Source organism: Folsomia candida, unplaced genomic scaffold (genome assembly GCF_002217175.1).
Source record: "Folsomia candida strain VU population unplaced genomic scaffold, ASM221717v1 Fcan01_Sc019, whole genome shotgun sequence".
Taxonomy (NCBI): domain Eukaryota; kingdom Metazoa; phylum Arthropoda; class Collembola; order Entomobryomorpha; family Isotomidae; genus Folsomia; species Folsomia candida.
In genome coordinates this window covers 32,943-60,603 of record NW_019091211.1, presented here as the reverse complement: position 1 = coordinate 60,603, position 27,661 = coordinate 32,943, and the positions used below count along the sequence as shown (strand labels likewise).

At 37.0% G+C, this 27,661-nt stretch overlaps 9 protein-coding genes across 10 annotated transcripts; 6 read left to right on the top strand and 3 right to left on the bottom strand.

The window, feature by feature from the left end:
• Nucleotides 1–1,246: 1,246 nt before the first annotated feature.
• LOC110857741 (protein disulfide-isomerase A5) lies at nt 1,247–1,905 on the top strand. Its single transcript, XM_022106352.2, has 2 exons — nt 1,247–1,496; nt 1,584–1,905. Exons 1-2 carry the CDS (start codon nt 1,286–1,288, stop codon nt 1,817–1,819), a joined length of 447 nt encoding a protein of 148 aa, XP_021962044.1. The 5' UTR covers nt 1,247–1,285; the 3' UTR covers nt 1,820–1,905.
• Nucleotides 1,906–2,260: 355 nt separating this feature from the next.
• LOC110857800 lies at nt 2,261–4,096 on the top strand. Its single transcript, XM_022106412.2, has 5 exons — nt 2,261–2,793; nt 2,870–3,217; nt 3,285–3,440; nt 3,525–3,746; nt 3,838–4,096. Exons 1-5 carry the CDS (start codon nt 2,706–2,708, stop codon nt 3,981–3,983), a joined length of 960 nt encoding a protein of 319 aa, XP_021962104.1. The 5' UTR covers nt 2,261–2,705; the 3' UTR covers nt 3,984–4,096.
• A 346-nt stretch (nt 4,097–4,442) lies between these two features.
• Nucleotides 4,443–9,327, bottom strand: LOC110857799 (long-chain-fatty-acid--CoA ligase 4). Its single transcript, XM_035858324.1, has 11 exons — nt 8,725–9,327; nt 8,438–8,619; nt 8,174–8,368; nt 7,915–8,113; nt 7,584–7,844; nt 7,367–7,516; nt 6,922–7,311; nt 6,743–6,853; nt 6,403–6,666; nt 4,828–4,988; nt 4,443–4,763 (listed from the first exon to the last, which is right to left on the bottom strand). Exons 1-11 carry the CDS (start codon nt 8,810–8,812, stop codon nt 4,476–4,478), a joined length of 2,289 nt encoding a protein of 762 aa, XP_035714217.1. The 5' UTR covers nt 8,813–9,327; the 3' UTR covers nt 4,443–4,475.
• Nucleotides 9,328–10,144: 817 nt separating this feature from the next.
• Nucleotides 10,145–11,389, top strand: LOC110857566. The gene is made up of 2 exons (XM_022106155.2): nt 10,145–10,579; nt 10,844–11,389. Exons 1-2 carry the CDS (start codon nt 10,337–10,339, stop codon nt 11,321–11,323), a joined length of 723 nt encoding a protein of 240 aa, XP_021961847.1. The 5' UTR covers nt 10,145–10,336; the 3' UTR covers nt 11,324–11,389.
• Nucleotides 11,318–13,291, bottom strand: LOC110857565 (oxidoreductase AflY). The gene is made up of 6 exons (XM_022106154.2): nt 13,003–13,291; nt 12,802–12,919; nt 12,561–12,736; nt 12,391–12,480; nt 12,178–12,304; nt 11,318–12,113 (listed from the first exon to the last, which is right to left on the bottom strand). The coding sequence occupies exons 1-6, from the start codon at nt 13,145–13,147 to the stop codon at nt 11,609–11,611; spliced, it is 1,161 nt and encodes a 386-aa protein (XP_021961846.1). The 5' UTR covers nt 13,148–13,291; the 3' UTR covers nt 11,318–11,608.
• Nucleotides 13,292–13,953: 662 nt separating this feature from the next.
• On the bottom strand, nt 13,954–15,298 carry LOC110857547. Its single transcript, XM_022106134.2, has 2 exons — nt 14,579–15,298; nt 13,954–14,512 (listed from the first exon to the last, which is right to left on the bottom strand). Exons 1-2 carry the CDS (start codon nt 15,294–15,296, stop codon nt 14,001–14,003), a joined length of 1,230 nt encoding a protein of 409 aa, XP_021961826.2. The 5' UTR covers nt 15,297–15,298; the 3' UTR covers nt 13,954–14,000.
• A 208-nt stretch (nt 15,299–15,506) lies between these two features.
• Nucleotides 15,507–21,380, top strand: LOC110857702 (tolloid-like protein 1). Of its 2 annotated transcripts, XM_035858074.1 has the most exons (5): nt 15,507–15,609; nt 19,899–19,993; nt 20,099–20,523; nt 20,588–20,721; nt 20,793–21,380. In XM_035858074.1, the coding sequence occupies exons 1-5, from the start codon at nt 15,597–15,599 to the stop codon at nt 21,266–21,268; spliced, it is 1,143 nt and encodes a 380-aa protein (XP_035713967.1). In that variant the 5' UTR covers nt 15,507–15,596; the 3' UTR covers nt 21,269–21,380. The 2 variants fall into 2 exon arrangements, with proteins under 2 accessions (XP_035713967.1, XP_021962003.2); XM_022106311.2 differs by lacking the exon at nt 15,507–15,609 and having other exon boundaries at nt 19,802–19,993.
• Nucleotides 15,616–18,642, top strand: LOC118438200. The gene is made up of 6 exons (XM_035858072.1): nt 15,616–16,075; nt 16,144–16,424; nt 16,496–16,716; nt 16,783–16,908; nt 17,003–17,176; nt 17,253–18,642. Exons 2-6 carry the CDS (start codon nt 16,161–16,163, stop codon nt 18,289–18,291), a joined length of 1,824 nt encoding a protein of 607 aa, XP_035713965.1. The 5' UTR covers nt 15,616–16,075; nt 16,144–16,160; the 3' UTR covers nt 18,292–18,642.
• Nucleotides 21,381–23,941: 2,561 nt separating the features above from the next.
• On the top strand, nt 23,942–25,163 carry LOC118438275. Its single transcript, XM_035858211.1, has 2 exons — nt 23,942–24,441; nt 24,520–25,163. Exons 1-2 carry the CDS (start codon nt 23,984–23,986, stop codon nt 24,851–24,853), a joined length of 792 nt encoding a protein of 263 aa, XP_035714104.1. The 5' UTR covers nt 23,942–23,983; the 3' UTR covers nt 24,854–25,163.
• Nucleotides 25,164–27,661: the final 2,498 nt, after the last annotated feature.

Genomic DNA, 27,661 nt, shown 5'->3' with positions numbered 1-27,661 from the left:
TTATAAATGAAGAATTTGTTATTCTCCTAATGCACAAAGCACATTTCTTCAGAGTTTTGTGAAACGAAAGAGCAGAAATATTGTTAGGGCATAAAAATCGCATACGTAGTTGGGCAAGTAATTTACGAGTTTTGCATGTAACCAAATTTTCAACATTGTCTACATGTCAATATTTTCCGCATAGTGTAAGCGGAAAAAATTAGAAACAGGAACACTATCCTACGCTTTAAATTGCACGCTATTACAAAATGCAATAACGTCCTCCCAGAGAAGACGGAAAATGTCTTGTCAAGATCGGATTTTGATTCCAGATGAAGGTTTAGAGGTAGAGGTAGAAATTTTCAGGGAGATATGTAATGCATACTTAATATGTAGACCCACTTAATAGAGGTATCTGTATTTATTTAGCATTTATTTATATATGAAGGTTACAGGGTTAAAGAGTATTGCAAATAAATTAAGTATTTTTAGACCATGCATACATATTTTCATATGTGCATGCCCATACATACATAAAGCTTTGCGTATCCGATGACTTTGGAGTTGGCCAGTCTCAATACAAATAATTTAGCTCTGAAAATAATGTCTAGTTTTCAAATATCAATTTCTTTATATTTAGCATACATAAATTACGAAATAAGAAAGTAAAACAACCGTTATTCGAGGTTCACCAAGATTCCACAATTAATTTTGTGTACCTACTGTATAATATACATAGGTGCATGCTTATATATGCATAAAAACGTACAGTCTTGTTTCTGGTGTTGCAATTTCAATTATTGTTCTGCCATGAATTTAGCAATACTATCAACTATGTACAAGCAAAAAATAAATAAATTGCTTATGACATTATTTACTCTTTGGATTTGTCAGGCTGGACGAATTATGTACATGCATATTTGAATATATATTTCGCTATGATATGTAAGTAAGTAGGTATAGATTTTCCTAAAACTTTTTCCCCAATTAATTATGCACGAGTATGTTTGTAAAGGCTTAGGGTTTTATGCATTGTACTTGTGCTACACAATATATGAACAGACATTAATCGGTAATTATAATTAATTATACAAATTCAGTAGAAAAAAATCAGCAACACTAATAATTTCCTATTAAATTAACCTGACCACATTTTTCATGTGTATAATTACACCATTTAAAAGAATCGTACCCATTTCTCCACGTCTTGAACCGCAGTATAACTGATCCAAAACATATTTTTTAATATAAAAATGCTATAAATTCACAGGTTTTACTTATCACACTAGACATTCAATTTTTAAAAATGTTGCTATTTCTTGTTTTATCCACCTTCTTTGCACTCTCCGCTTCACAGAAATGCTTGCTTTCCGACCCAGGAGAAACTGGAGGTCTTTCCGACGCCGATTTCTGGGCAGGAGTGGACGGTAAAGAGCTTATTGAAGAATTGACGGACGATACCCATGACAAATTTGTGTCAGAAAATGACAAAGTCTTCATCCTCTACTACATGCCAAGTCAGTTAATACGAGATAATTACAATTTGTCAGAAGGAATTAAGCTGGTCAAATTAATTGTACAATTACTTATTTATACATTTATAGAATGTCCCCACTGCAAAAAGGTAGCCAAGCCGTTTGGTGGGGCTGCCAAGAAGATGAATGACTCCGTAAAGTTTGGGGGTGTGGATTGCGTAACTCAAGAGAAGGCATGTGCAGTGGAAAATCACCCAGTCGAAGGTTGTCCAACCTTCTATTTGTTCAAAGGTGGCGAATGGAATGACGAATACACAGGAAAAAGAACCACTGATGGGTTTGTGAGATATCTCAAAAAGAAGTAAATAATTGATAAACAATTAAATTTATCTAAATCAAATTTGACCAAGTTACGTATCGCTGAGGCTAATAAACTTCTTCATTTCACCTACATTGTATGGTACATAGATATTTCCTTCTTGTACAGGGCTCAGCATATTTAATTTATATGCAGACTGCTCACCTTAGGTAGGATTTGTTACATATGCATGTAATTTGTGTCGTTATGGAAAATTGGGTCATTAGCTGGAGTATGTCTGTAGTTCTGTAGATATATCCAAGATTTTGAAGAGCAAATGCATATATAACATTTACATATATCTACAAAAGGACGTTGACCTGTTTAAATAGATAAACGTACATATAACAGCTTATCCACGTGTTTGAAAAACTAGTTGAAAAACAAAGTGCTATGATTGATAGTTACATTGTCTACGTTACGAGTGGGTGAATATCTGTATGACTCATTTTTACACTTATCTACGTATTTATATCTACATATATATGAACGTATATTTCAACACTGCATGCATCTTCACTACTTCAAATGACGGATAAAATACCAAAATATGTCTGCTTCTGGCCAGATTGGTAAATCATACAGCACGTTTTATTAACAACTACGGAATTTAGCACATAAATAATTAGTACAAAGGACACCTGATGCGGCATCGCAATAATAAATTACGTATGAATAAACGACTACACAAATACTTAAGATAAGTTATAATGAAAATTATAAAAATCAAGATAACCCTCTATAACAATACCCACTCCATAATGGAGATGTTTTTTTGTGTTAAATTAAAATATTTACGTATATAGTTATACCAGTTACATAATTTGGCATACAAGTTCTTTATTCCTGCTTTTTGTCATTTTTAGTGAAAACTTTATCAGTTTTCGCTTAGAATGGCATTTCCATCAACCAAGCTCCTTTTAATTTCTACAATTTTCTGCTTGCATACAGCATCCTCCATTTTAGCGGCAGACCCCATCAGTAAAGAATCTTCTCATTCATTCATTGCTTATTAATCTCTCAATCTTAATTAATTTTGCGTTTACTTTAATCACAGACTTGTCTGAAGGATCGCCCCAAAAAGTTCGTACAATTGATTGCAAATCCAAAAATCAGATATTCCAAACTCGGGAAGACCCTGAAAAGTATGGCATTTCACTTGCACTGCAACAATTCTCCTGTCCAAGGAGCAATCCAGGGGCAAAACCGTATTTGGAGATTCGAAACGCTGAAAATGTAAATTTGACCACTTGGATTTGTAATAATCAATCACCAACTAAAGACACCGCAATTGAAGCCATTATTGGCTCAAGTTGGTTCAATGTAACCCGTGGAGTCGACTCCACCCAGAATTCTGGGTCCTGTTGGACTGCAAAAGTTGTGGGCACCTTGTACCAAAAGATTTGTGAGGTTTGCATAGTTTATTTTAATTATTTTGATGGTTAAAAAATTTAAAATTGCTAATCGATCAGCAAGCAAGGAGAAATGCACAAAAGGATATTTTGATTGTGGAGTGAGCGAAAATGGAAATCGAAGATGCATTCACAAAAAACTTGAGTGCGATAAGAGCCCAAGTTGTGGGGTGGTGGGACGCAATTTAGATGAAGTCAATTGCCGTGGTGATGACGGTAACGTTTTCAAATATAACAAATACATAAAATTTATTAATTCGCGTCGTGTCGTGTTAATAAATTATCTCGTATGTAACACAGATCATAGCGATGAAGACAATGATGACAGCCACGAGGAAGGTGGTGACCGCGATAATGACGACGATGACGATGATGATGATGATGCTATGAAAATATTACCGTATGCGTTGCCAATTGGGATATTTTTAATAACACTTCTGGTTCTTGTTGTGTGTTGGCGGAGATGGAAACAGCATAAAATTCAGAAAGTTGGAAATACTCATGTGGTCATGCAATCTACAGGTGTTTTAATTATTTTACATGTTTACGAGGTTTCGATAATAATGAAATGCATGAATATTATAAGTATTTCTGCATAATTACCCAATTTTAGCTCCTACTGAAAAAGAGATGGAGGCTGCTGGTCATAAAGAGTTTGTCCAAGTGATTCCCGAAGCTCATGGAAATGACCAATTTGAAATAAATTCTGACCTACCACCGTCATATGGTGAATGTGTGGATACACATTCACAATGTTAAATTGAATTTTAATTTTAAAAAAATTATTGACGTGAAATAAAGAATTGTATATTAATAGCAAAACTTTTGTTGGAACGTTCAATAAAATTTCAATTTTATGAACGATCTCTGAATAGGATTTTATTCGGGTACTTATTTCTGCAATTGAGCAAATCAAAGGCATTTCTTTTTAGACACGTTGAAAAAAATGTGGACAAAAGAATATTTGTTTATCATTATATCATGATGTTTACTAAATTAATTCATAAGTTGCAAATTCATCAGTGGATATAAATAGATATCTTCATATCTGAACATGAAAAAGGCAAACTTTACAAGATAAATTTAATAGAATGCTCTAAATTGCTCCAAAACCCGCTTGACTATGATTTGTTCGTTTTGTTAGATGGACATGTTGCAATTTGAAAAGAAAATAATTTTTTTAGCAGCTTACTTTAAGCACCAAATTACATTTCGTAATTATATTTTATTCTTTGAACCAAATTTTTCGCATCATTCATTCGTTTTCAAGCCCGCATACATCCGATCTATGTCAGCTTGAAAGACTTTTTGCACATTTCGTCTCTTTAATTTGAACGTGGAAGTTACCATGTCGTTGTCTGGTGTCCAAGGTTCTGGACAAAGCTTCAGGGCTGCAGGTATTTCGAACCGGTGCAATTTAGTGGTTGACGCGAAGCTTTGGACAAGCTCCAAGAAGGCGGATTCCACTTCAGCGTCTAAACACATTTCTGCCAGGGTCAGTTTATCTCCATTGCCAAGACTGGCTGAGAGAAGTTCGAGCTATGAAAATTGGAAATTTGTGGTTACAGATTTGGTTTAACATTTAGTGAAATCAACATCGCACCTGTTTCTGAATGGGAGTCACCAATGCGACGCACACGTCTTTACTGGGGTCGCCATATACACAAATGTTTTCAATGTAATGAAACGTTTTAAAGATGGATTCAATCTTTCCCATGCTGAGATATTCACCCCTCTGAAGTTTGACGAGGTCCTTCTTACGATCTGTATTAAATTTTATTAAAAGATGCATTCGTACGACGTACATATGTAAATTATTAAATAATTTTAATCTCTATAAGGGAACCTTAAGTACTGTCCCATCTTGATTTCTTTCTGATAGTTTTAATCAATAGATAATTTAGTGTCACTTAAACTTTGTCATAGAACATACGGTGTAAAATCACGCTTTCGCGAAATCTTTGGCGTAAGCTGCACCAAAACGTACACTTTTTCCAATGCTTTTAACATAGACAACAGTCCTTAGAAGGATGACATGAAATTTATAAATTATGTCTATCTGTAATTTCATGCTGATCACTAAAAAGAACGATGCAAACACTTGCCATTTTTTTCCAAATTGCGAAAATCTGCAAAATTTTCTCAATTTGAATTTCGTAATTTTTTTGAAATTTCAACAAAATATAAATGTTGAACTTCTTTTAAGCATTACCAAAAAGTTTTCAAAAAAGATTTTTTTTCTTATTACAACAAAATGGACAAATATTTGCAAACATTAAAATTCACAATTTCTCATGAAAAAAAGATAACATGACCAGTGACAGTCTATTTTAGGTAGTTTTCAATATTGTTGGCTATATTTATTTCTGCAAGTTGTAAACATTTTTGGAAATTTATACCGTCAGCTTTTAACATATTCAACAAAATCCATCCATCACTTCAGATTTTAAGCTTTTTAAAAAACTGGATAAAATTAAATAGGACGTCCTATTGTCATATATACATCTAGGGACCCCGGAGGGTCCCTCCCAGATGAAATTTTATCCAGTTTTTTAAAAAGCTTAAAATCTGAAGTGATGGATGGATTTTGTTGAATATGTTAAAAGCTGACGGTATAAATTTCCAAAAATGTTTACAACTTGCAGAAATAAATATAGCCAACAATATTGAAAACTACCTAAAATAGACTGTCACTGGTCATGTTATCTTTTTTTCATGAGAAATTGTGAATTTTAATGTTTGCAAATATTTGTCCATTTTGTTGTAATAAGAAAAAAAATCTTTTTTGAAAACTTTTTGGTAATGCTTAAAAGAAGTTCAACATTTATATTTTGTTGAAATTTCAAAAAAATTACGAAATTCAAATTGAGAAAATTTTGCAGATTTTCGCAATTTGGAAAAAAATGGCAAGTGTTTGCATCGTTCTTTTTAGTGATCAGCATGAAATTACAGATAGACATAATTTATAAATTTCATGTCATCCTTCTAAGGACTGTTGTCTATGTTAAAAGCATTGGAAAAAGTGTACGTTTTGGTGCAGCTTACGCCAAAGATTTCGCGAAAGCGTGATTTTACACCGTATGTTCTATGACAAAGTTTAAGTGACACTAAATTATCTATTGATTAAAACTATCAGAAAGAAATCAAGATGGGACAGTACTTAAGGTTCCCTTCTAACCAATTATTCTGAAGGATCCGTCCGGTTCAGCAGCAGCAATATCCCCAGTCCGGAACCAGCGTTTCCCATCCTCCAGAAAAAAATCGTGGGTTGTAGTTTCATGCGTTTTGAAGTACCCTAACGCCACTACGTCACCCCCAACGACCAATTCGCCCCGTGGAAGGGGAACATCGTTTACGGTGTAGTTGCCATCGTCCCAGTTGACTAGTCGGATATCGGTGCATCGGAGAGGTGGCCCGATTGACCCGAGGGTCGTATCTCCCTCTAGTTCAAAAATATGCTATGTATGTACCAAGTAGTATCTCTGATTTTGTAATTGAGGAAAGAATTTAGCCCTTACGAATTGTACACGTGGCCGATGCACACGTTTCCGTTAAACCGTACCCTTGACTTATCGAGATACAGAAACAATTTTGAACAAATTCGTGCGTGTTTACTGCAAGCGGAGCTCCTATTCAAAACAAGAAAATAAGTAAATTCATTGGAGCTATTAAGTCTAAATTTAGAAATCAGGATCACCTCCGGAAACTAAAACTCTAACTCGACCCCCTAACGCCATTTTTGTCTTTTTCATAATAGTTCTGTCTACGAGAGGAGTATCGTATCCTTTATAGTTCCACTTCAATTTGTAGTCGTAAGCAAAGTAGAAAATCGCCCGCTTCATGGCGCTACCCTCGTCGACCTGACTTTTAATCATTTTATGGATCCGATCCAGCGCAAAGGGCACACCGACCATCAGCGTGGGTCGGAGTTCGACGGCATCTCCGGTACACCCAGGCTTAATTTTGAGAGAACTGTTAGTTAACGTCAATGGCGACGAGTAGCCGATTCGCACTCCTTGCAAGAAACACACTGCTTCCGCGGCCAGTTCCATGACATGAGCGAGTGGAAGATAGCCGACGTAAATGTCTAAATAATGTTGAGAATTAGAAAAATGACGCTAATAATTAGAATTAAATATTACCGTCCGGAAAAACCGGTCCGAACCCATCGGTAACTCCAAACATGGCAGCCGCCACATTTTTATGCGACAAAAGGACACCTTTTGGCACGGCGGTGGAACCGCTGGTGTACATAATTATGGCGACATCGTCCGGTTCTGGTGCTTCCAATTCTGTAAAATTGTATGCCAATTATTGAAACAAATAATGAGATACTTATAATAAAATTGGATCACGCACTAATATCAATAACTTTTCTCCCACGCTGTATAATTTCGCTGAAGGGGTAAATACTTATGGTTCCGGGATACAATGAAGCATCTACGGTTTCTTGGTGAAGTTGATGTTCCATGTAAATCACGTGTCGTACGTGCGAAGTTTGTTGGAGGATTGAGCGAAATTTTGGCAAAAGTTCGCTCGACGTGAGTACAACGGTTGCCTCTGTCTGGTTGAGACCATGGACGATGGCGTCTTCCCCCAAAGTTGAGTACAACGTGGCGACTTAAGAACATAAAATTAATGAAATATGTACAATTTGTTAGTAATGACTTCAATAAGATAAAGGACTTACTCGTATAATTATTTTTGAAGGCCCCCACCGCAGCAACAAACCATTCGGCCCGAGTTTCAGCAAAAATGCAAAGGCTTTCTTTCGGCTTTAAATTAAGTGTGGTCAATCCTAAGGCAAAATGTGTGGCGAGATGTTCCACTTCGGTGTAGGTTTTCCACCGATACTGCCCAAGTTCACATTTCTTTAAGAGTTTTCCATTCTAGGAAGGAATGAAAATTAGTTGATGGTTATTTTAACCGGAGATAATGGTAAGTTTTACCTCAAAGTGATTCTCTTCCGTCAGGAGATCACGTGTCCCGAGGCATTGTTTAGAGCCAAATTTTCTTATGGCAAGAGTAAACACTTTATGCATTGTGTTAATGTTCCCTTTTTCTAATTCGACGTGAATATCCCTAATTTCCCTGTTCGCACGCCAAGTTTTGGATGTCCCATCGGTGCTGGACACAATTTCAGCCTGCATTTCAAAACATACATAAATTTAAGTCAGATTTTAAGTATGTACAAATTTTAGTTTATTAACTACTTTGATTTCATTCCGAAGTTTAAGTCTCTCTTGTCGTCGCTTTTTTTGAAACCCGTAGTATCCAAACCATGTAAAAGTATCGTAAACGGAACTAATCACTTTTAACGTAGTAATTAGTAATGTTGCTCCAATTCTGAAATTACTTCCGGGAAGTAGGAACTTTACCGGGGTTCCCAACTCGGCTATAATTACACATAAATCTTAATTACTTCTTAAGTATAAATTGGTAGTAAATGAAGACTGGGTTTTGTAAATAAGCATTTTGAACGATTGGTCCAAGAACTTACAGATATTGCATCCTCCATGTTCGTATTGGAGGAGTGGATGCTCGCTTGATTTTTTACGAGTTAAAGCGAGATTTGAATTGGAAACCATACTTGACCAATTTTTTCTATTTTTGGTTCCAAATTTATGGTGCTGATACACCTTCGTATTTTGGAATGATTCGCAAAAATCTGAAGCCTGCTCAAACAAGTGAGGTAATTACCAATTATGGGGTTTCGTTCTCATTGTCCGTAAATATTGACGAGTTTGATTTTAATCCACTTTAAAACCAATTTGCACAAAGGTACATGCTGGAGATGAACTGGATATCTTTGTTGGAAAAATAATATTTATTATGGCAGATATAATATTATTTTTCGCATGTAGTTCGCATGGGAAAATTGTTAAACATTTTCATTCAGATGCATGTGCCAGATAGCTATGTAGAAAACGGTCATTGATCAGTATATGGGAATCGCCTGATGTTATGTGTAGGTATGCAAGTGATGTGTTGTGTGTGTGGTGGTCCGAGGTCTGCGGACCACCAAAGTTCTCAGCCTAAACTGCAAGGAATTGTATTTGATTGTTTCAAATCCAATTCCAATACATAGTTCAGGACTTCTAAATAGGACAATAACCATTTTATTCGCCATTACGGATGAAAGTATATACAATGAAACTTGATAATTTCTACAGTATTTAATTCCTCATTAATTTTGATTTCTAAAATTAGATTCTCTTCTTGATACTTTTAATGTGCACATGCTTTGAACGATAATAAACGATGCACATGTATGTACTAGTTGATACATACATAGTTCTTCTTTGAATATGCACCTCGAGGTACATAAGTGCACATATAAATAAATGTATGTATGTGTATGATTTAAAATTCCTGGTCAATTACAGATAATTGCGCTGATCATTTTGATTAATAAGTATTTTGATAAGATTATTTGTGTATTAAGTAGACGACTGCTTTTAAATATTAAACCGATAAAAAATTGTATGTATGACAATTTACTTATGGGCGAGAACAAAATTATGACCTCGCATTAATTACAGAGCTCTCGTGAAAAAACGTAAGTAATTTGCAATAAAGATTAGGTTGTACTGTATGAACAGCGGAAAATGTAGATAGCGAAAACGTTGTACATAGTATGCACTACATACATATTTATTTAAAAGATTAATTGAAGTTAGGCATACATAATTGATAAGTTAGAATTTAATTCATAAGCTTCTTAATCTAGCTGTTAAATTGAGATTGTCATTCCATACTAAGGATAAATAAATACGTTCAGATGTCATTCATTAAAATAAATTAGTCCAATTGCTGATGAAATTTTCGTTTCACTGTATTATATAAACAAACCTGAATTTGTGCGTATATGTATCAGAAAGATGACTTATAAGTCGTGAGATTGTTGAGTTGTGAAATTGACCTTGATCATGACCCTATCGTATTAAAAATCTCAACGTATTTTCTCATGGCATGTGTCCTTTTCTCAACGTTTTCTTGATGAGAGCTACATATATAAACATGCAGTTCCAACTAAATAACTATGTTCTCATTCACCTCTCCCATTCGAACATAGTCGTGGATCGTCCAGTCCAAAATAATTGACGGAAAGTATGAAGTGTAAAATTGCCCAAGTGGAAGGACCCTGGGAAGAGACGGGTTACACCTTCAAAATCGCCGGCTCCACTGAATACCCCATCATTTCTGCCTTCCTGAGAAAATATTACTATCAAGACGAACCAATAACTCAGTTTCTTGGATACACAGAATCCAAGGCGAATGATATGGACGACGTGGTCAAACAGTTTTTGGAGGATTCACTTTCACTTTTCGCAGTACATGAGGAGACTGGAGAGGTATTTGGCGAATTAAGTACTTTAGTTTATAAATTTGCATGAAGGGTTCTCACGACCACGGAAGCTTTACTGGATTTTTTACCGGATTTTTTACTGGATTTTTTAGACCTCTGCAACTACAAATATAAGTTTATGTCGTAAGCGTCGTAATTTCATCCTAAACTTAATAGAGTTGGATAGTTGTACAAATGTGAAAATTCTCATAGAAATTTTTTTTGCAAAATAAATACCCTACGAATAAATATTTTTATTTTTACTATTCAGGTGGCAGCCGTTAGGATTGCTTACGACTCGAGGCGAAAGATGAATCTGACATCAACCTACAAATCGAAGGACAACTTGAAAGTGCAAATCTGTAAGGACACTTTGCTCCAGATGGCGCAAGAGAGTCTGTCGACGCGGTACGCGGAATCCACCTACGCCATGGGATTTCTCTCCTCTGTCGCCACGACGCACCGGGGGAAAGGTCTCGCCTCCGAAATCTATGTCAGATCGCTGCTGCAGTTTAAAGAGAGGGGATTCGTCATGACAAGAAACTTCTTCTCGAGCAAGATCACTATGAAAATTGTGGGTCGTTTGGGATACGAGGAGCTAAGTCGGTCTTATCTGGGAGAGTTAAGAAATGGTGACGGAGGTGAATTGGTCTTTGAGGGTGCAGATCCTGATTTTTATGCAACTTTAATGGCAAAGAGATTAGATACTGATACTGATAATTGTATTGAAAAATGTAAGAATTTAGCTTGAAAAAGTGTACAGTTTATTAGAAATCTTACTTTTAATAAAGATGAAAAGATTTCGAATTAATGCTAATTTATATGGGGTACAATAAAATGCACTATAATCACTCAGAAATTTAGACGACTTCACATACGTACAACTTTATCCTAGATGGAAATTTAAGTAAATTTAAGTAATTTTCCGTTAATTTCGCTGCATGGCCAACATATTGACCAAATGTGTATATAGTTTAATACTTGTATTTCTGTTTCAATCATTTTTCTGTGTAATGACATCGAAGATATTGGCATTTTAAAAAAGGTAGGAATTTATATCCTGCACGGCATCGACCGCTTTCAGGGCACATTTTTTGATAAAAACGTCCGTAAAGATGGGTCCTCGTTCAGCCTCTGGTACGCTTTCCATGTAAACCACAAGTGTCCTCATGACTTTTGATACATGCTCCTCCTCCCTCGACACAGCGTCTGCCACAATTTCCTCCCAAGTCAGGTCTGCATTTTTTGGAGTGTATTCTGCCACAAAATTGAGCTTGACTTCTGGTCTGCCTTGAATTACGTAAGTGGTCAAGAGACCCAGAAGATTGGCGAGAAGGATGCTTCTTTTCCAGCTGGATTTCTCCAAGTGAGGAAGAATACTTCGAACGGCATGATTTGCGGTTAGAATGTGGACCAGAAAAAAGTCGATTTTATCTGCATGTGTGCAAAATGTAAGTAGAATTGCTGCCTCAGTTAGCTCGTCAAGTTTCTTGGAGAAAAGTTTATCATCTCCGTCTGGTCCAGGCCAGGAGTGGTCCCAACTATTGGGTAAATTCGAAATTTAGTAAAAGAAAAATGTGAAAACTGTACCGATTTGGAGTGTACCTTTCTAAAATGTCTCTTAACTCTACCCACTCAGTTATTACGAATTCTGTCTTATCATGGAAATTCTTCATGGCTGGGTTTAACGTGGGGACCTCCATGGCTCGGACAGTTTCAAGCAGTTGATTAACTTTAAGGAATGAATGCAAAATATTTAATTTGTGAATTAAAAATTGTGAAATTGCGAATTTGTCGCAAATTATTTTTCAATCATACCAGAGCACCATTCTGTTGGGTCAGGCCGTGGTTCAACCTCGATCAGAATAGAAGATGCTTCCAAAGGATAAGTACAAGCGTAAGAAAATCCTAAAGAAAATTTAGTAACATTTATTTTCATGAAATTAGTGTATCGGTATTTTAAGTTATATAATAAAATTGCATTGCACCTTCTGATAGGACTTCTGGATTATCAAATTCTAACCCATATCCGATGTGGATAAGTGGGTGGAGCGCCTCACCTAACGATAGTCCGATCAATTTAGGAAAAAATATGGACATGCACCCCTTAATTTTGCGGGATTGGATTTCCTTGTCGAAAAATTGCATATATTCTGGATAAGCGCTATACATAACAAATTTTAATTAATTATTTCTCCATTTTTTCGAATAATCAATCAATGGACTAACTCTTTATTTCCCATGTAGTTCCATGCATTGCTCAAATTGATTTCAAATCCAGGGTCTCTCAACGGTTCCAGTTTTAGAATGTACGCGTCATAGTATTCTTGGATTCGCTGCAAAGAGGCTATAAATTTGGAGTTAGTAAATATTTTATAATACAATTGTAAAAATATTGTTCGAAAATAGTAAATAGTTATAAATCATTACCTCCGAGGGAACAATGAGTGTATAACGCGTGCGGTAAATGATTTGCAAGAAATACTTTGTACAAAATACTGAATTTTGTGTGTGATTCGCTCAGTAACTTTTTTACTAGGTCAAACCCACCAGGTACGGGTTTGATTAAAGACATTTTGAATTGGTTATTTAGTTAATTAATTAAACTGAAAAATTTAACGCTATGTATTTTGTCATGGACGAACAGATTTGTGCTTCCATATGACAGGATGAAACTTGTTTGATAATCAATATGTACGTAGTGAGAGTGTAATGCCTCATGTTCAAGGCTGAATTGTCGTTATGAATGGGTAAATCATATCTCATTTAAACGAAATGCAGTAAAAAATGATGCATTTGTACGTTCATTTGTACATACTGATATCTGCTTGGCAAAAATATGGGATTTTTTATTCGGGTAGAAACGTTGGTTTTGCTAGATAAATACATAAAAATATGCCTGTAGCAATTATAACGACAAGTTGACTGCAATTGTGTACAAAGTGTGATTTTGAAATTGGTTCGTTACTCGGTATGTGCATAAGTACATATTTATGTACCTATTTACATATGTATGTATGTCACTTTCGTATCGGAATATGCATTTGCATAATGAGAACTTATTTATATATGTATATGTATATATAAATACATTTGGAAAATTGGTGGGTCTTCATATCACGTTTTGCGGCGTATGTACTATTCAGGCTGCACTACTTACGTAACGCTAATCAGATTTGCAATTATGTAGCTTATTAACTCATGGATATTTGACACCTGCTGCGGAAATTAAACATTTGCATACATATTTCGCATACAAATTGATCTGTGTAGTGCAGCATAGATTGAATGCCTGAATTGACCACGCCCCAAGAACTTTTGCATACCAGATAATCAAATTAAAATCATGCATATTATGTATTTCTTGTATGTAGACACATATTTGCTTGCATAAACATATATTTTATTATTGTATAATTTCAAAAAATCTACGCATCAAAATAAGATACAACTTGTTTCAAAAATCCAGTACCATCCGCCTCGGTATCGACTTTCTTAAACCGGGTAGCCCTAGCACCATAGATACCACAATGACCGAAAATCTGAAATAGTTCGCTCCTTACGCGGGCCGGTACTTCAAATGTAACCGTCGTCGTGATCTCTTCGTTCCACATTTCTGTGGACGATGTCTTCCAATCGTATCCAGTCGAAGTACTGATATTGAGGTTGGAATGGAAGTTTAGAAGGAGTGGACCCGCCGCCCCGCCAATTCCGAACCCAAGTTCGGTATAAGTGTTCAAAATATCCCAGTGATTCTCCGAAGTAGAGGTGTAGTTACTAGTTCCGACCTTCTTTGAGTAGGTGCATGTCGTGGGGGAAATTGCTTCAAGATTGTCGCACTCGATGACAAGGTCCCACTGATCGGTAGGGATACAAATTGCGGCTGGGTTGGGGATATCGCAGCATTTAGCGCGAAGTCCGTCCATTGCAGTTTCGTCGTCTGTAATTAAAGCGGGATTTAGTGAGATATTGTTGGGTAACGCATATATAGCTATATAGATCTTACCTGTCCCTGAGGAATAGTAGACCTGCGTACTAATCCCGCACATCGCCATTTTAGCGGGACACCACTGTCCCTGCGCCCATCCACCCCAGGAAGTCCCATCCCCTTCCAAGTACTCAAATTTTCTCCCATTGCAATACAAACGTAGGTTGTTTGCTGCCGTATCATCCACAAACCATCCTCCGCTAGGTTCAAATCGCATCTGAAACCCGGTCGCTATTTCATACTTTGAACAATTTGAAGTTTTGCCCCAGCTTCCCCAATCGTGAAATTGGGAAGTGATTGCGGTATGGACGATTGGTTCGGTACCATTGCCGTCTTCGAAGGCTTTGACAACCGTCAAGTTTTCGACACTGGCTTCGAAAGGGCCGCAAAAGAAGGTCACGCCATTAAGGGCCGTATCCTCTCCAAATGCACCCTGTTCTCCGTGGTTCTTTTGCTGCATTCCGAAGACGAAGGTGTTTGGAGGACAGTTTTCGAAGGCGAACCATTCTCCCCAATTGGTTGGTGAGCCAGAATCGATCACAACTTCCTGCTCGAGTGGAATCCCTGGTTCCACGATGGCTTCGAGTTGAGCGGAAGCAAAAATTACGACAAAGGCAAGGAATATTCCACCGATTTTAGGAATAGTTTCCATGGTGAACATTGCAGTAATCTTTCGAGGAAATGTATGTATTCCTATGGTTGAATTGATCTGGTGTTGAGTGGCTGACAATGACATTGATTTCAAAGCTTTATATGCGTTATTTGAGTCAAATGAGTGCAATCAATGTCAATCATACCCGATAAAATTAATTGATTTTTTAAGTACACAGTACATTTAGACTATCAAAGGTCGACAGGAACAATAAGTAGATGGCTTCACCATCTCGTGATTACACGCAAGTAATCTACACCCAAAGTCAGTACAGTTGCACTTCTCGTATCGCATCTTATTTTAGTGAGCGCATTGACATTTTAATTTTTGCACTGGAAATCGGTGCGATATTGGTATTAACTGGTATTGGGGAAGCCAATCCGTATGATTTCTTCAGGTAAACATGTTCAAGTGTGGATGTTGCAATCATGTTTTCGTAAATTTCAAAACCTACTAATTTTGTGAAACTCGTCAAGTCGTTATCTAATTTGTTTGTAATTATTTCAAGGAATGCGTATTCATATTTGTACGGGACATCAGAATATGTATTTGTATGTTGGTAGAATAAGGATATATGGAAATTTTAGTTAATTCATCGGATCTTGACCGCTATAATTGTCATTCAGTTTTAAAATAAATTAAAAATAAATTATAAAAGTTTTTAATTGTTAAACGAAAATTTTGAAGCTGTTAATCATCGATCATGAATGGGAAATGAGAAATGGTTTCATTTAGCCCCGAGAGATTTAGAGAGCCAATTCGAGATTGCACAGCGCACAATGCAGTGCACTCTTCCATCGATTATTCGACACTCCACACTCGTAATCAGTCAGTCTTGGTGGCCAGACACCAAGAAAATTATTGTAGGTATTAATCGTATTGTTTTCGGTAGCTTACGTAGACAAGTAAACTCTTTAATGATAAATTTCAGAATTTCTGCACTCTGTAATGTCGTTGTTGCATCCGTCACCGAAAAAAGGCCGCTTCGACCTTGGTGAAACTCTTTATCAGAAATACTTGGACGGGAAGAACGTGGACACTGTCCTCGTGGTTGGACCATGTCGTCAGTTTCACGTCCACAGAGCCGTCCTCACAAGCGCATCGGATGTGTTTGACGAAGTGTTGAAAGGAAGAAAGGGCGGAGTCCAAGACCCAAATATAATCCGACTTCCGGATGGAACGACAGATGTAGCGGCAAAGGCATTCATCCAGGTTAGAATTTGTTTAATTGTAATAATTAAATTTAAGCTAAATCTCAAATTTATTGGCTGGCATCACTACAGATCATGTATTTGAGGAAAGTGGACCTACCCCTTACAACCAGTCTCGTTTTGGAAGTGGTCTCGCTCTGCGACAAGTTTATCATCGAATCGCTTATCGACGAGTTCCTCTCCTCCATCCTACACTTCGTTACACGATATACATGTGTGGAAATTTGCGAAGGTAGTTTCGATTTGACGAAATGTAAGCTACTTTTCGAGGATGCTTGGACCTGCTTGACAAGGTAGGTTGGGTTAATGTCAATTAACGGACAATTAGAACGTCAATAATCTTTGTTTACATTTTACAGAAATATTTACATCATTCTAGAAGGTAGTGCGACTAAATTGTGCGAAAGAACGTGGGAGAAAATTCTACTCATGGAAGGTCCCGATGTGTCGATGGATGAACTTGTACTTTTCGTCCATCTCATGCGGTATATGAAGAGTTATTTAATCTTAATTTACCTTAATACTAGTGATGGCAGGAGGAAGGATAATAAAAAGTTTTTATTAAAAACTGAATTGCAGTTGGCGTGGGGCCAACAAGTCCCGTCAAGAAGCATTTCAACGTCTCGTTACCTTGATTCGGTTCCCTTTAATGAGGGCTGACACGATCGCCCAGAGTGTGGAGCGGTTCAACGTTTTGTCGGACAAGGATTTGGCCGATGTTTACACTTACATTCATGGGGGAGGATCTCAGGGGTACATCTACATACATTGACAATTAACATGATGATCATCACCATTAATAATATTTAATTCACTTTTATTTCCGTAGAAACCGAGTTCCAAGATTTCCCTGTTACTCGCGAAAATCAAAAGTCGTCAATTCATCGACGCAGTTGCGAGCCATTCTGCGATCAGTAAACCCCCGCGATTTCATTCAATTACTCCCAGGCGAATATGAGACCAAATCCAGCTTTGTAATCCCGGGCGGGGTAAAAATTCAAGGGTCGGGTCAGTCCACCATTATCCGTGGGATTTCCAACAAGGCGATTGACGTACTGGTCGTGAACGGACATGACGTGGAGATTTCTAACCTACAAATTTTATGCAGCCGGAAATATACTCATATCGGAAGACATCCATCTTGCGGACTTCAGCTTTGGGGATCACGAAACCTCGTGAGGAATGTCAACCTCACAAAATGTGAGCTACAAATCAATGGGCCTTACAGCATGATTAGCAACGTCACCTGTGACACTGGACATACAGGAATTTGCATTGTCAACCAGGGTCACAATACCTTGACCGATGTGACCCTTCGAAACCTGAAATTTGGGATTCGCATCAAAGACGGGGCCAACTCAAATTCAATTCATGACCTTGATTGTACCGACGTAGCTGTAGGGGTTACCCTAGGCACTGATAACAACTCATTGATCGGTATGGACTACACGTTTCCGAAATCAGTGGGTAAAAATGAGGAGAGGGTCGCGGTCAAAATTGTAGGAGGATGTGGAAATACGGTCAACGAAGTCCAATGCTATAAATTCGACGAGGTTGAAGAGGATGATGATACAAGCAGTGTCGACAGCAGGGAATCCGATTATATGGATCTTGAGAACATCAAGACATTTGGTCTGATCGTGATGGAAAGGAACGGACAAGTTCCGAAGAACAACATTTTTGAGGACTTTGCCGGCGGTCCAGTAAAATTGGAAGGGGAAAAGAATACCTTAAAGGATGTGGATGCATTATTCATCTCTCTGTCAGGAAAAGGACACAAATTGGAGAACTGCATAACGGATGATTATTCATGTGACGATGAAGATGAGGCATGTACCATGGAGTTGGTGGGATGCAACTTTGATTGATAGATTAATGGACTTGACGACTGATATTATTGATCTGATTTTTTAATTTAATTTTTTGTTTGCATTTTGTAATTTAAGTTGTGATGTTTTGACCATAGTTTTGACCCATGTGTGAATTGCCAGGATGTTGTTAGTTACTTAATATTTAGTTGACGATGTTAATGACTTGTTTATCATTATAATTAGAATTGTAAGCCTTGGTAATGAATGAGATTCTAGCATAGATTCTAGCACTAAAGAACCTGTCGTAGTTACGACCACTAAAATTTATACAGTTGTATGTAAGCGTTGTACGAATTTCAAAGGAACTGAAACTAAAATAAACTCATTAATTTAACTCCGACAAAATTATATCCTGCTTGCACCTGCTACATATGTATCCTGCGGTCACATACTGTGCATCAATATTTTTTTAAAATATTTTTCATGGCCATAGTCCGGCTAGATTTGCATTAAATCATGGTAATTAGTTTATGGTTAATCCTTAAGGGTTACTCCATGAGTTATGGTAATGGACCTGATGTCGAAAATCGATTTTTGTGAAATCCTTCAAGTATGTGTTATAGGACCTTGAAATATACAGAAATATCATTCTCCGAGTTTTTGAGGTTTAAATGGGGCTGATAGGAGGGGGTGTGGCTTCCGTTGAGATACCACCTTTACGCAGCCGCTATTGCACGCAGGGGCTCCAAATTTCACATGAAGTTACCATGGGCCAATACAATTGCGGGTCTTTTTCTCTTTTTGTGCAATTAGGTCACAGTGGCCGTTTTCAGGTCAAAATTCACAGCATGTCAAATTTGTCTGAAAACTCAAAGTCTCACATAACCCCATAAATGTGGTATCGTTGGAAAGGTCTCAGCAAGAGGATTAAGAATATATATACTTTGTGGGGTGTATCACCACTCCTTGGTGTTCCAGAGTCAGAACAATATTTTTGAGTTTGTCCCATCTATTTCTATGTTAGATCCCCAATCTGCTGCTATGTTAAAATCCGGCGAGATTGAAAATTTACATTCTTCTGCTTCTAGAAGGTCAGGGGGTGGCCAAACATCTGACAAAGTATATATATTCTGAAACCTCTTGCCTGGACATATCTAACGATCCCCCATGTATGGGGTTCTGTGAGACTTGGTTCGTCAAAATTTGAAATAATGCACATTTTGACCTAAAAACGGTCACTGTGACCTAATTTCCAAAAAAGAGAAAAAGACCCGCAATTGTATTGGCCCATGGTAACTTCATGTGAAATTTGGAGCCCCTGCGTGCAATAGCGGCTGAATAAAGGTGGTATCTCAACGGAAACCACACCCCCTCCTATCAGCCCCATTGAAATCTCAAAAATTCGGGGAAAATGATTTTTCTGCATATTTTAAGGTCCTCTAATACATACTTGAAGGATTTCACAAAAATAGATTTTCGACATCAGGTCCATTACCATAGCTCATGGAGTACCCCTTAAGTGTAATAATTGCACGTGTTAATGATGACTGATTTATAGGTAAACTAACAAAAGTAACTGGTTCGTACTAACACGATTTTAGTCGGTTCGATGCTCATATCTATCTTTCAATCATTTTCATTCTTTGCTATCGATATATTCTCAGAAATGGCGAAGTTTCAAGTTTTTCTTCTACTTTGTGACATTATCTTTATTACGGTAGCTTCACAATCCATCGGCAATTCCTCCATCACTTCAACGGTACAAATCTCAAGCTATAAATGCATATTTAGCTCTATATATGCTATTTTTTGAATTTTTTCTACCCCCATTTGTTACTATTTACTCCTATTTTTCATCAAACAGAAATCAATCATTGGTGTCCCAATCAGCCCATCGGCGTCGTCTTTTTGGCCCGGGGGCGTCATTCCTTATGTCATCGACCCCTCTTTCGATGCTACGGACAGGTCCTCTTTGCAACAAGCTATTAGCGATTATCACAAGAAAACATGCATCAGATGGGTCTCTCGGCGTTCGAATGATGCAGCATTCGTACGTTTTGAACGAAACAAAAACGGAGCTGGTTGTGCTTCATCGGGGAATTGTTACTCGGGTGGCGAAATTGTCTCCACGTTCGAAAAATGCGCCGCATGGGACACCATGGTTCACGAGATGGGGCACACATTATGTTTCGGGCACGAGCAGAGTCGTGCCGATCGGGACGATTTCATCGTGTCTTGCGGACAAGGACAATATGAACATTTGAATCTAGGACATTTGTACGATTACAGGTAATTATATCTCGGGTCATTTATTTATCTTTTCAATAATTACAATAAATTATCCAAATTACAGGAGCATCATGCATTACAAGTGTGACGATTGTATGAAACCCAAGATGGACGGGGTGTATCAAGATCAATGCGGAGGTTTGTCTGGGTTATCGATACTCGATGCGGAGAAGCTAAATGATATCTATGATTGTAAAGGTGAGAAATATGTACATTCAAACTTCTTCGATCAGTATTTAGACTCACAGTAATTTATTGGCCTTCTGCAGGATGCATGTCCTACCGGTTCAGATTTCCACATCAGCTAAATTCATCTAGCAACCTTGTCCAAGGCGGGGCGGAACCCAATGGGGATCCACTTTATCCATGCAGAGCGTACATTAAAGGTGACATCGCCCCAGGCAAGAGTATCAACCGAGGAAATGGTGATTGGTCCTGCTACGTCAGCTGGGGTGGAGACGAGTATGAAATTAAGAACAAGGAACAATTTGAAGTTCTCACAAATCCGAGGAAAGCTAACTTGAACTGGCGAAAGGGTTGTAGTGGATCATCGTCTACGCCAGGCAACGCCATTGCTGGGGGAAGGACGACAAACTCTGAGCCCTTGTACGTCTCGAGATGTCGAGGTGGGGCACCTGGAAGTAATGCCCTCACACCTGCAAAACTTCACGGAAATTCTGCATATTACTCGTGGGGTGGGCATGAATACAAATGTGAAGATTTCGATATTCTTGTCTGCTCCTAAATTGTAGAATTTGAGAAACACTTACGTATTAAAGGAATTCATTTTCTTGGGATTTATAAATGTTTTATGGGCTGTTTTATGATAAAATAAAATACTTCCATGTTCATCTGTATTCATACCGTGTCAAAAATTGTGTTAATTAAAAATGGAGTGGTTCTACTTGAGGGTGGAAAGGAATGATGTTTAATAACTTTGGACAAGCATAAGTACATATGTATGGACATATGAGTAAGTGACGTTTATTACCAGAAAAAGCTAAGTGAGAGTCTCGGATACCTTATACCCAATCCAATCTAACTTTCTCCTTGGGAAAGTAAAACATGATTCGCATGGTCATCATTATTACAGTTATTAGCACTTTTTCCACACGCTTGTTGGGAGTCATCGTCAGGGTTTCGTTTTTCCAACATTCATTTCTCATGCAAAAGTTGTGTTTTGGACATATCCACTCATCATAAATGGTCCTGTGAGTCGAAGATACAACAAGTGAAAAAGTTTTTGCCACCGCACTGGACAACTTCGGTGGTACCAATCGAAACACTGGTCATTGTTATGCCCTACTATAACGCCCCACTTAATGTATTGTGTAATATACTAAGTGGGGCGTTAATAAATATATCTATTAAGCCGTGCGGCTTCTTGCATAAGTTCGGAATTTGCTCTCTCTTACGACTTTTTCTATAGTGACCATATTTGCAGTCCAAAAGCGATGACGTGTGACATGTGACATGTGCATACATACCTATGTCAAATAATTGCGGACCTTATGCACAAATATTTAGTACAAACTGCACATATTTTCCAGCTGAAACAGGCTTGATATATTTGTGTATGTTTGCATTATGCGTGGGCTTTCATCATTATTCACGACTTGTTTTCTACATGTTCTGACAACAACTCGATTTTAGATTGACTGTAAAACTACCAGATATGCATTCGATTTAATGCAAGGAATTATAATCTGCATAATTTTATACTTGGGTTTCTTAGTTTCGTCTTCCTTAGACATTGGTTTTCTAGTTGATACAAAATTGGACTTAAATATTAATGCGCTATGTAACTTATTCAACCAAAGTTGTGACAATTGCATTCATTTTCTGGATCGTGTACCATTTTCTCTGAACAAACTGGACACAACTTTGTCAATGGTAAGGAATTAGGTTCACACATATGTCATATTTTAATATCTCTTTTAATCCATCAACGTAATTTACAGATGGGACAAAACGCTTCCTTAATGGAGATTTTGCATAAGAATTTCACCTCAACAAACAGAGTTCCCTCCGTAATATTGCTCCTGAGAAGTGAGCAATCCAACAGTGACTCCCAATTCGAACTAAATTTCAGAATTGGTGTACACGAGAATGTGTTTATTTTCATTTTAAAGAAGACACATATTGAACTGTGGGACTACTACTGGGTTAAACAGCAACTGTATACCAGAAAATTTGCAGTGATGGATTATATAAATGAGAAATCTCTACATTTGCTGCATTTAGTGCAATACGTAATTTTAAGAAAGCAATCAAGACGGAAAGACTTAAAGGGGATAAAACTTGGTTTCCTTCTTTATGTAAGTAATTTAATAACATTTTGATATTGGGCATGCTCACGACAACGTAATATTATTTCCATTGGTCATTGCAAATACTCGTAAGTAAACAAAAATTCGCATGGGCTGGTTAAATTTTGGAACAATAATTCCATGTTTTTTTTAGAAAAAAGAGTTGTGAAATTTTTCAAACTTGTGAATATGTACTGTTGATAAGGTCAATTTTTAAGGTTATGTCGTGAGTACGTCCATTATTACCAGTGGTATGGGATACACTCCAGTAATTGGTCCCTTGAGTAAGCGTGGCCCCAAATGTAATGAAAGTGCACAAATATTTTCAGGAATACTCACTTATTTCGGGAGTTCGAAGGATTCGAAAAATCAACCCCAATGGCGATGCAAACTTAAAATATACCACCCGTGTTGAAGGAGATAGCTTTCTCGATCTCAAAACATTTCTCAATTTTACGTAAGAAAAGAGGATAATAATTTCCTAATTTGAAGTCTTTATTCGTGACAATAAATGCAAATCAATATTTATACATTTTAAGATATAAATTAATCCAACAAAAGGAAAACGAAGATTTCCTCCAGTTCCCATACGGTGCAAAGTGTGACCAACCGCACGCTGTAGATGCAGAAATGAGCACTTTCTTTTCAAGCCAAACAGTGGACCGATTCAAAATTTACACGTTACTGCAACCCATGCAAAATGTTCCGTATGTAGCAACACAGTCTCCGCAACTATGTATTTAATTTATGATAAGTTAAAAATATTTCAAAGGTATGGCGCCTTCTTCAAAAAACCGAAGTACAATTCCATGAAGGACGCCTACTTTAAACCTTTCGATACAATGTCGTGGATTGGAATTTTTGCCACTTGGGGAATCTACGGTGGAATCGTGTACTTGATACAGCGACTTTTACAAGGATACGCGTTATCTCAGATAAACGGAGAATCGCTGTGGTTGTGGGTCGCCTCTTTCGCTACAGGACAGGGTGACGCCTATTTATTTAAATACTAACTTTTTAATTAGATGCAATCTAAAATATGTGTTTCTTAGGTCACGAGCAAAAACATGCGAATTACTTAAAATTTCCTTTCACATTGAGAGTATGTTTCGCTACCGGGGTCTTTTATGGAATCATGACTAATACGATATATGCATGCACTTTGCTATCGGCATTATCAGTATTGGTATCTCCCTTCCAATCATTTGAGGATTTGGTGGAAAATGGCTACCAATTTACGACTTATTACAGAAGCAAACCTATGCAGAATGTACTACTGGTTTGTATGCACACTTAACCGATACTTAATTTTTTTGTGTGGTGAAAATTATTCCAAATTTTACCAGAAAAAACTCGACGAGTTTAATCTGCACAAGGAAATGCGTTTGATTGACAGTCCTGAGCAGATGAGCCATCTCTTGGAGGGAAATCCTGTCGCTACGGTGGCATATTTCGATGCATTTTATAATGAAGCAGTATTTCAAAACTATAGCACGGAATATATCTGCCGAACAATTGAAAGGATAATGATCTCGCCAAACAGTAAACCATTCCCGTCCTCATTTATTGCGAAAAAGTCATCAGAATTGACGCAGTATTTTAATTATGGGTGAGTTTAAAGGATTAAAGAATTTATCCGATTGGATATAAAGTGATTTGTAAAAAACGATGTTTTGTTTTGCTGCAGATTAATGAGAATTCGTGAGAGCGGTTTGCACCATCGACATTCCAAAGAATTTAATACTTTCCTCGGCAGCTTCGTCTGTAAAGGGCAAAGAATGGATGGTTGGGAGGGTGTGGAAATTGTGGACGTGCTCCTACTATGGAAAATATTTTTGATCGGGTTGTTTCTCGCATGTGGAGTGTTACTTTTTGAATTTGGGATAGAAGCAAAAAGAAAAATGTTGATGATGATAATTGTGCAAAATGTTGTAGTACACAGAAACAAAATTCGACGTCATATTAATAATTTCTATATTCATGTCTCAATTTTAGCAAGGCAGATTATTGAGCATAGGTAGATGAATTTTTTTTAGCATTTTCGAAAAATAAATACAGATCTAACCTCATCCTCAGATAGCCAGATCGATATGGAATAAAATTAGATAATCATGGTTACTATGCCTCACGTAAGAAAAATTGAGCTGGAATTGAGTTGCTTGTTTTTTATACATAGGATTGGGGATTAGAATTAAGTAAACTTATGATTTATTAGTGAGGTTCTCACATACTGTGGAATGAACCTGTGTCATACCGTTTGTAAAAATCGGAAGAAAGGGAAGACTTTCTCCTGACATGTCTAAATAAAATCGGGCTACCGATGTCCGCATATCTTGCAGTGTTCAGAGTATTTTTTTTTAAATAAGCATCTTAACCTTCCGATTAAATACTTCCCCTCAATTTATTTCAATAAGCATCAAATTGACCACTCCATGGGAATTTACACATACATGTAAACTCTCGAAACTACGAATATAGGTAATACCTATTAGGTATTACATAAATTCAAATGTAAACCTAAATTGTATATTCGTCCAATTATTGAAAAATTTTCAATTCATCGACCAATACGTAACGTACGTAACGAAATAAAGTACGTTCGTACCTGAAATGGAACAATTGTTTATATAATTATCGTTAAAGCAAATGTTGAATTCTACCTTAAATTATGACACAATGAAGCAACATGGTCACAATTTTGAATGCCAATATTAACATTGTCACGTGCAAACATATATTTATATAAATAAGTACGTATGTACATCCAATTCTCCAATTGAACCCACTCTGTATGTATATTTAGTTGACAGTTTCCATCGAAGAAAGTAGGTCATAAACTACCATAAATTCATAAAAGATGCTCAACTATCTCAACTACGTTAACCTTTTTAACCTCCAACTTTCCCTGTGTAACGCATCTCACGTATTCCCATTTCATTTCACATGCGCTCAAAATTCTCTCAAAATCCGGACATCACGTCGTAAAAAAATCGCTTACATGATCCTTCTCACTTTCTCCACCTTGATAACAGCAACAATGTCTTTCATCCTCATTTCTGACGTTGCACAAGAGTTCAAACCAACCAAACAGTCGTTACAGATTCAACTTGTCGTGGCGTATTGGGGATGCCTGTTCATTAACTACGTCTTTGTGGGACACATTGAGCAATTCAAATTCTTTGTAGATTCCCTGTTCCAAGTGGAGAAAGTGGTTGCATGTGAGTGCTAAAAATTATTACCGAATTACACAAATCTTCATTAAAATAAATTTTTTTACAGGGGAAAAGAAGCCGAGAAATATGTTCAATTGTGCAATTTTACTGCAAGGATTGTAAAGCAACGTGGCCCTCACGGTTTCGGTGGGTTTAATGTCACTGGTGAACATTTGCATGAAACCGTTCGCATCTTCTATAATGAACTGCAATCTGGCAGGAATGCAGAAATTGGTCACGTTGCTATTTTTGAACTGGATTCCGCTGTATTTTGCCGTGTTGAGTTTCATATTTGTGAATTTTTTCGGATTTTTCATGGGCGTTTCATGTCTTCACGGATATTTAGAGTTGGTTAGGTTGGTACTTACATGTGCATATGTACATATCTTAAAATAGACTATTGTTAAATATTTTGAATATCTAATTTCAGGCGGCCAGAAAACTACCGAAATCTGCAATTATTGACGATAACATTGAACAAGATATTTCAGAAAGCCGTCTTGCCCTCGCTTCTCGTGATGTGTATAATTTTCGGGATAATGTGTTTGTTCAGCCTTATCAAGTTTGGCCTGAGCCTTGACGTGCATTCTTTGCTGTTTTTTGTTTGTGGATCATTCAATGCTTTTGCAACATTTTGGTTATTTGTTGGCATTGCTGCGAAATTGAATAATGATTCCGCTAAATTGGTGGCATCTTGGAGGAGAAAGTGCGGAACGGGAAAGTGGATGAGAAAGGTTTGTACGGCATGTCCTCCGGTGAAAGTGATGTTTGGCAGTGTCAACTTTGTGGACACGATGACACCGTTGGTTTGCATGCACTTCGTCATTTCGGAGACGTGTACGTTACTGCTAGTTTAGGTCAAGGTTGTTGGTTTGAAGGACTGGTTTGAAGTATGTACAAGATGAAAGTCATAAAATATGTATGTAAAGTCGACAAAACGTGGTTACGCATGTATTTTAAACATGGCTAACAAAAGGTTTATGTGTAAATAAAATAGTAGGATAATTGTTAAATAAAGTGTAAGCCTACGTGTAGTTAATGTATGTAGATATGTAAATATGTACATATATCAGGATGTTATGCACAGTTAACGTTTGGTCTATTTAGTTATGTGACAAATATAAAATTACTAGCCTTTTACCTTCTGAATAAATTACCTCATTTAAATATGTACATAGAAGCTGTCCATATGTGCAAATATGTAAATACTTAGGACATGGTTTAAGTATTTCCAAAATTATTTCGAAGATATGTTATAAATCTTTCCCAAAAGTTAAAACTATTTGGCAGACAAAATTCTGCAAGAAGAGAAAAGATGCAGTGATTTACACATATATACGACAACATATCCAAAGTTTAATAACAGATCATAATTTCATGTAGTCACCAATGCAATTAAAACAGGTCAACTGCATAAGTTAAATTACTCAATATCATCATATCAAGTCAGATTCTCCTGATTAGCATTCAACCCGTTGAATTGAAATTGTCAAAGCATCGCCAATTAATTCATCATTAAGCTTAGCGTCATTAAGGAGTTCTAGTAAATTTACACTTGATTCGCTCCAACTCAAGTACCATAATGAAATGCAGACTAGAGTGAAAGGACTTTATATG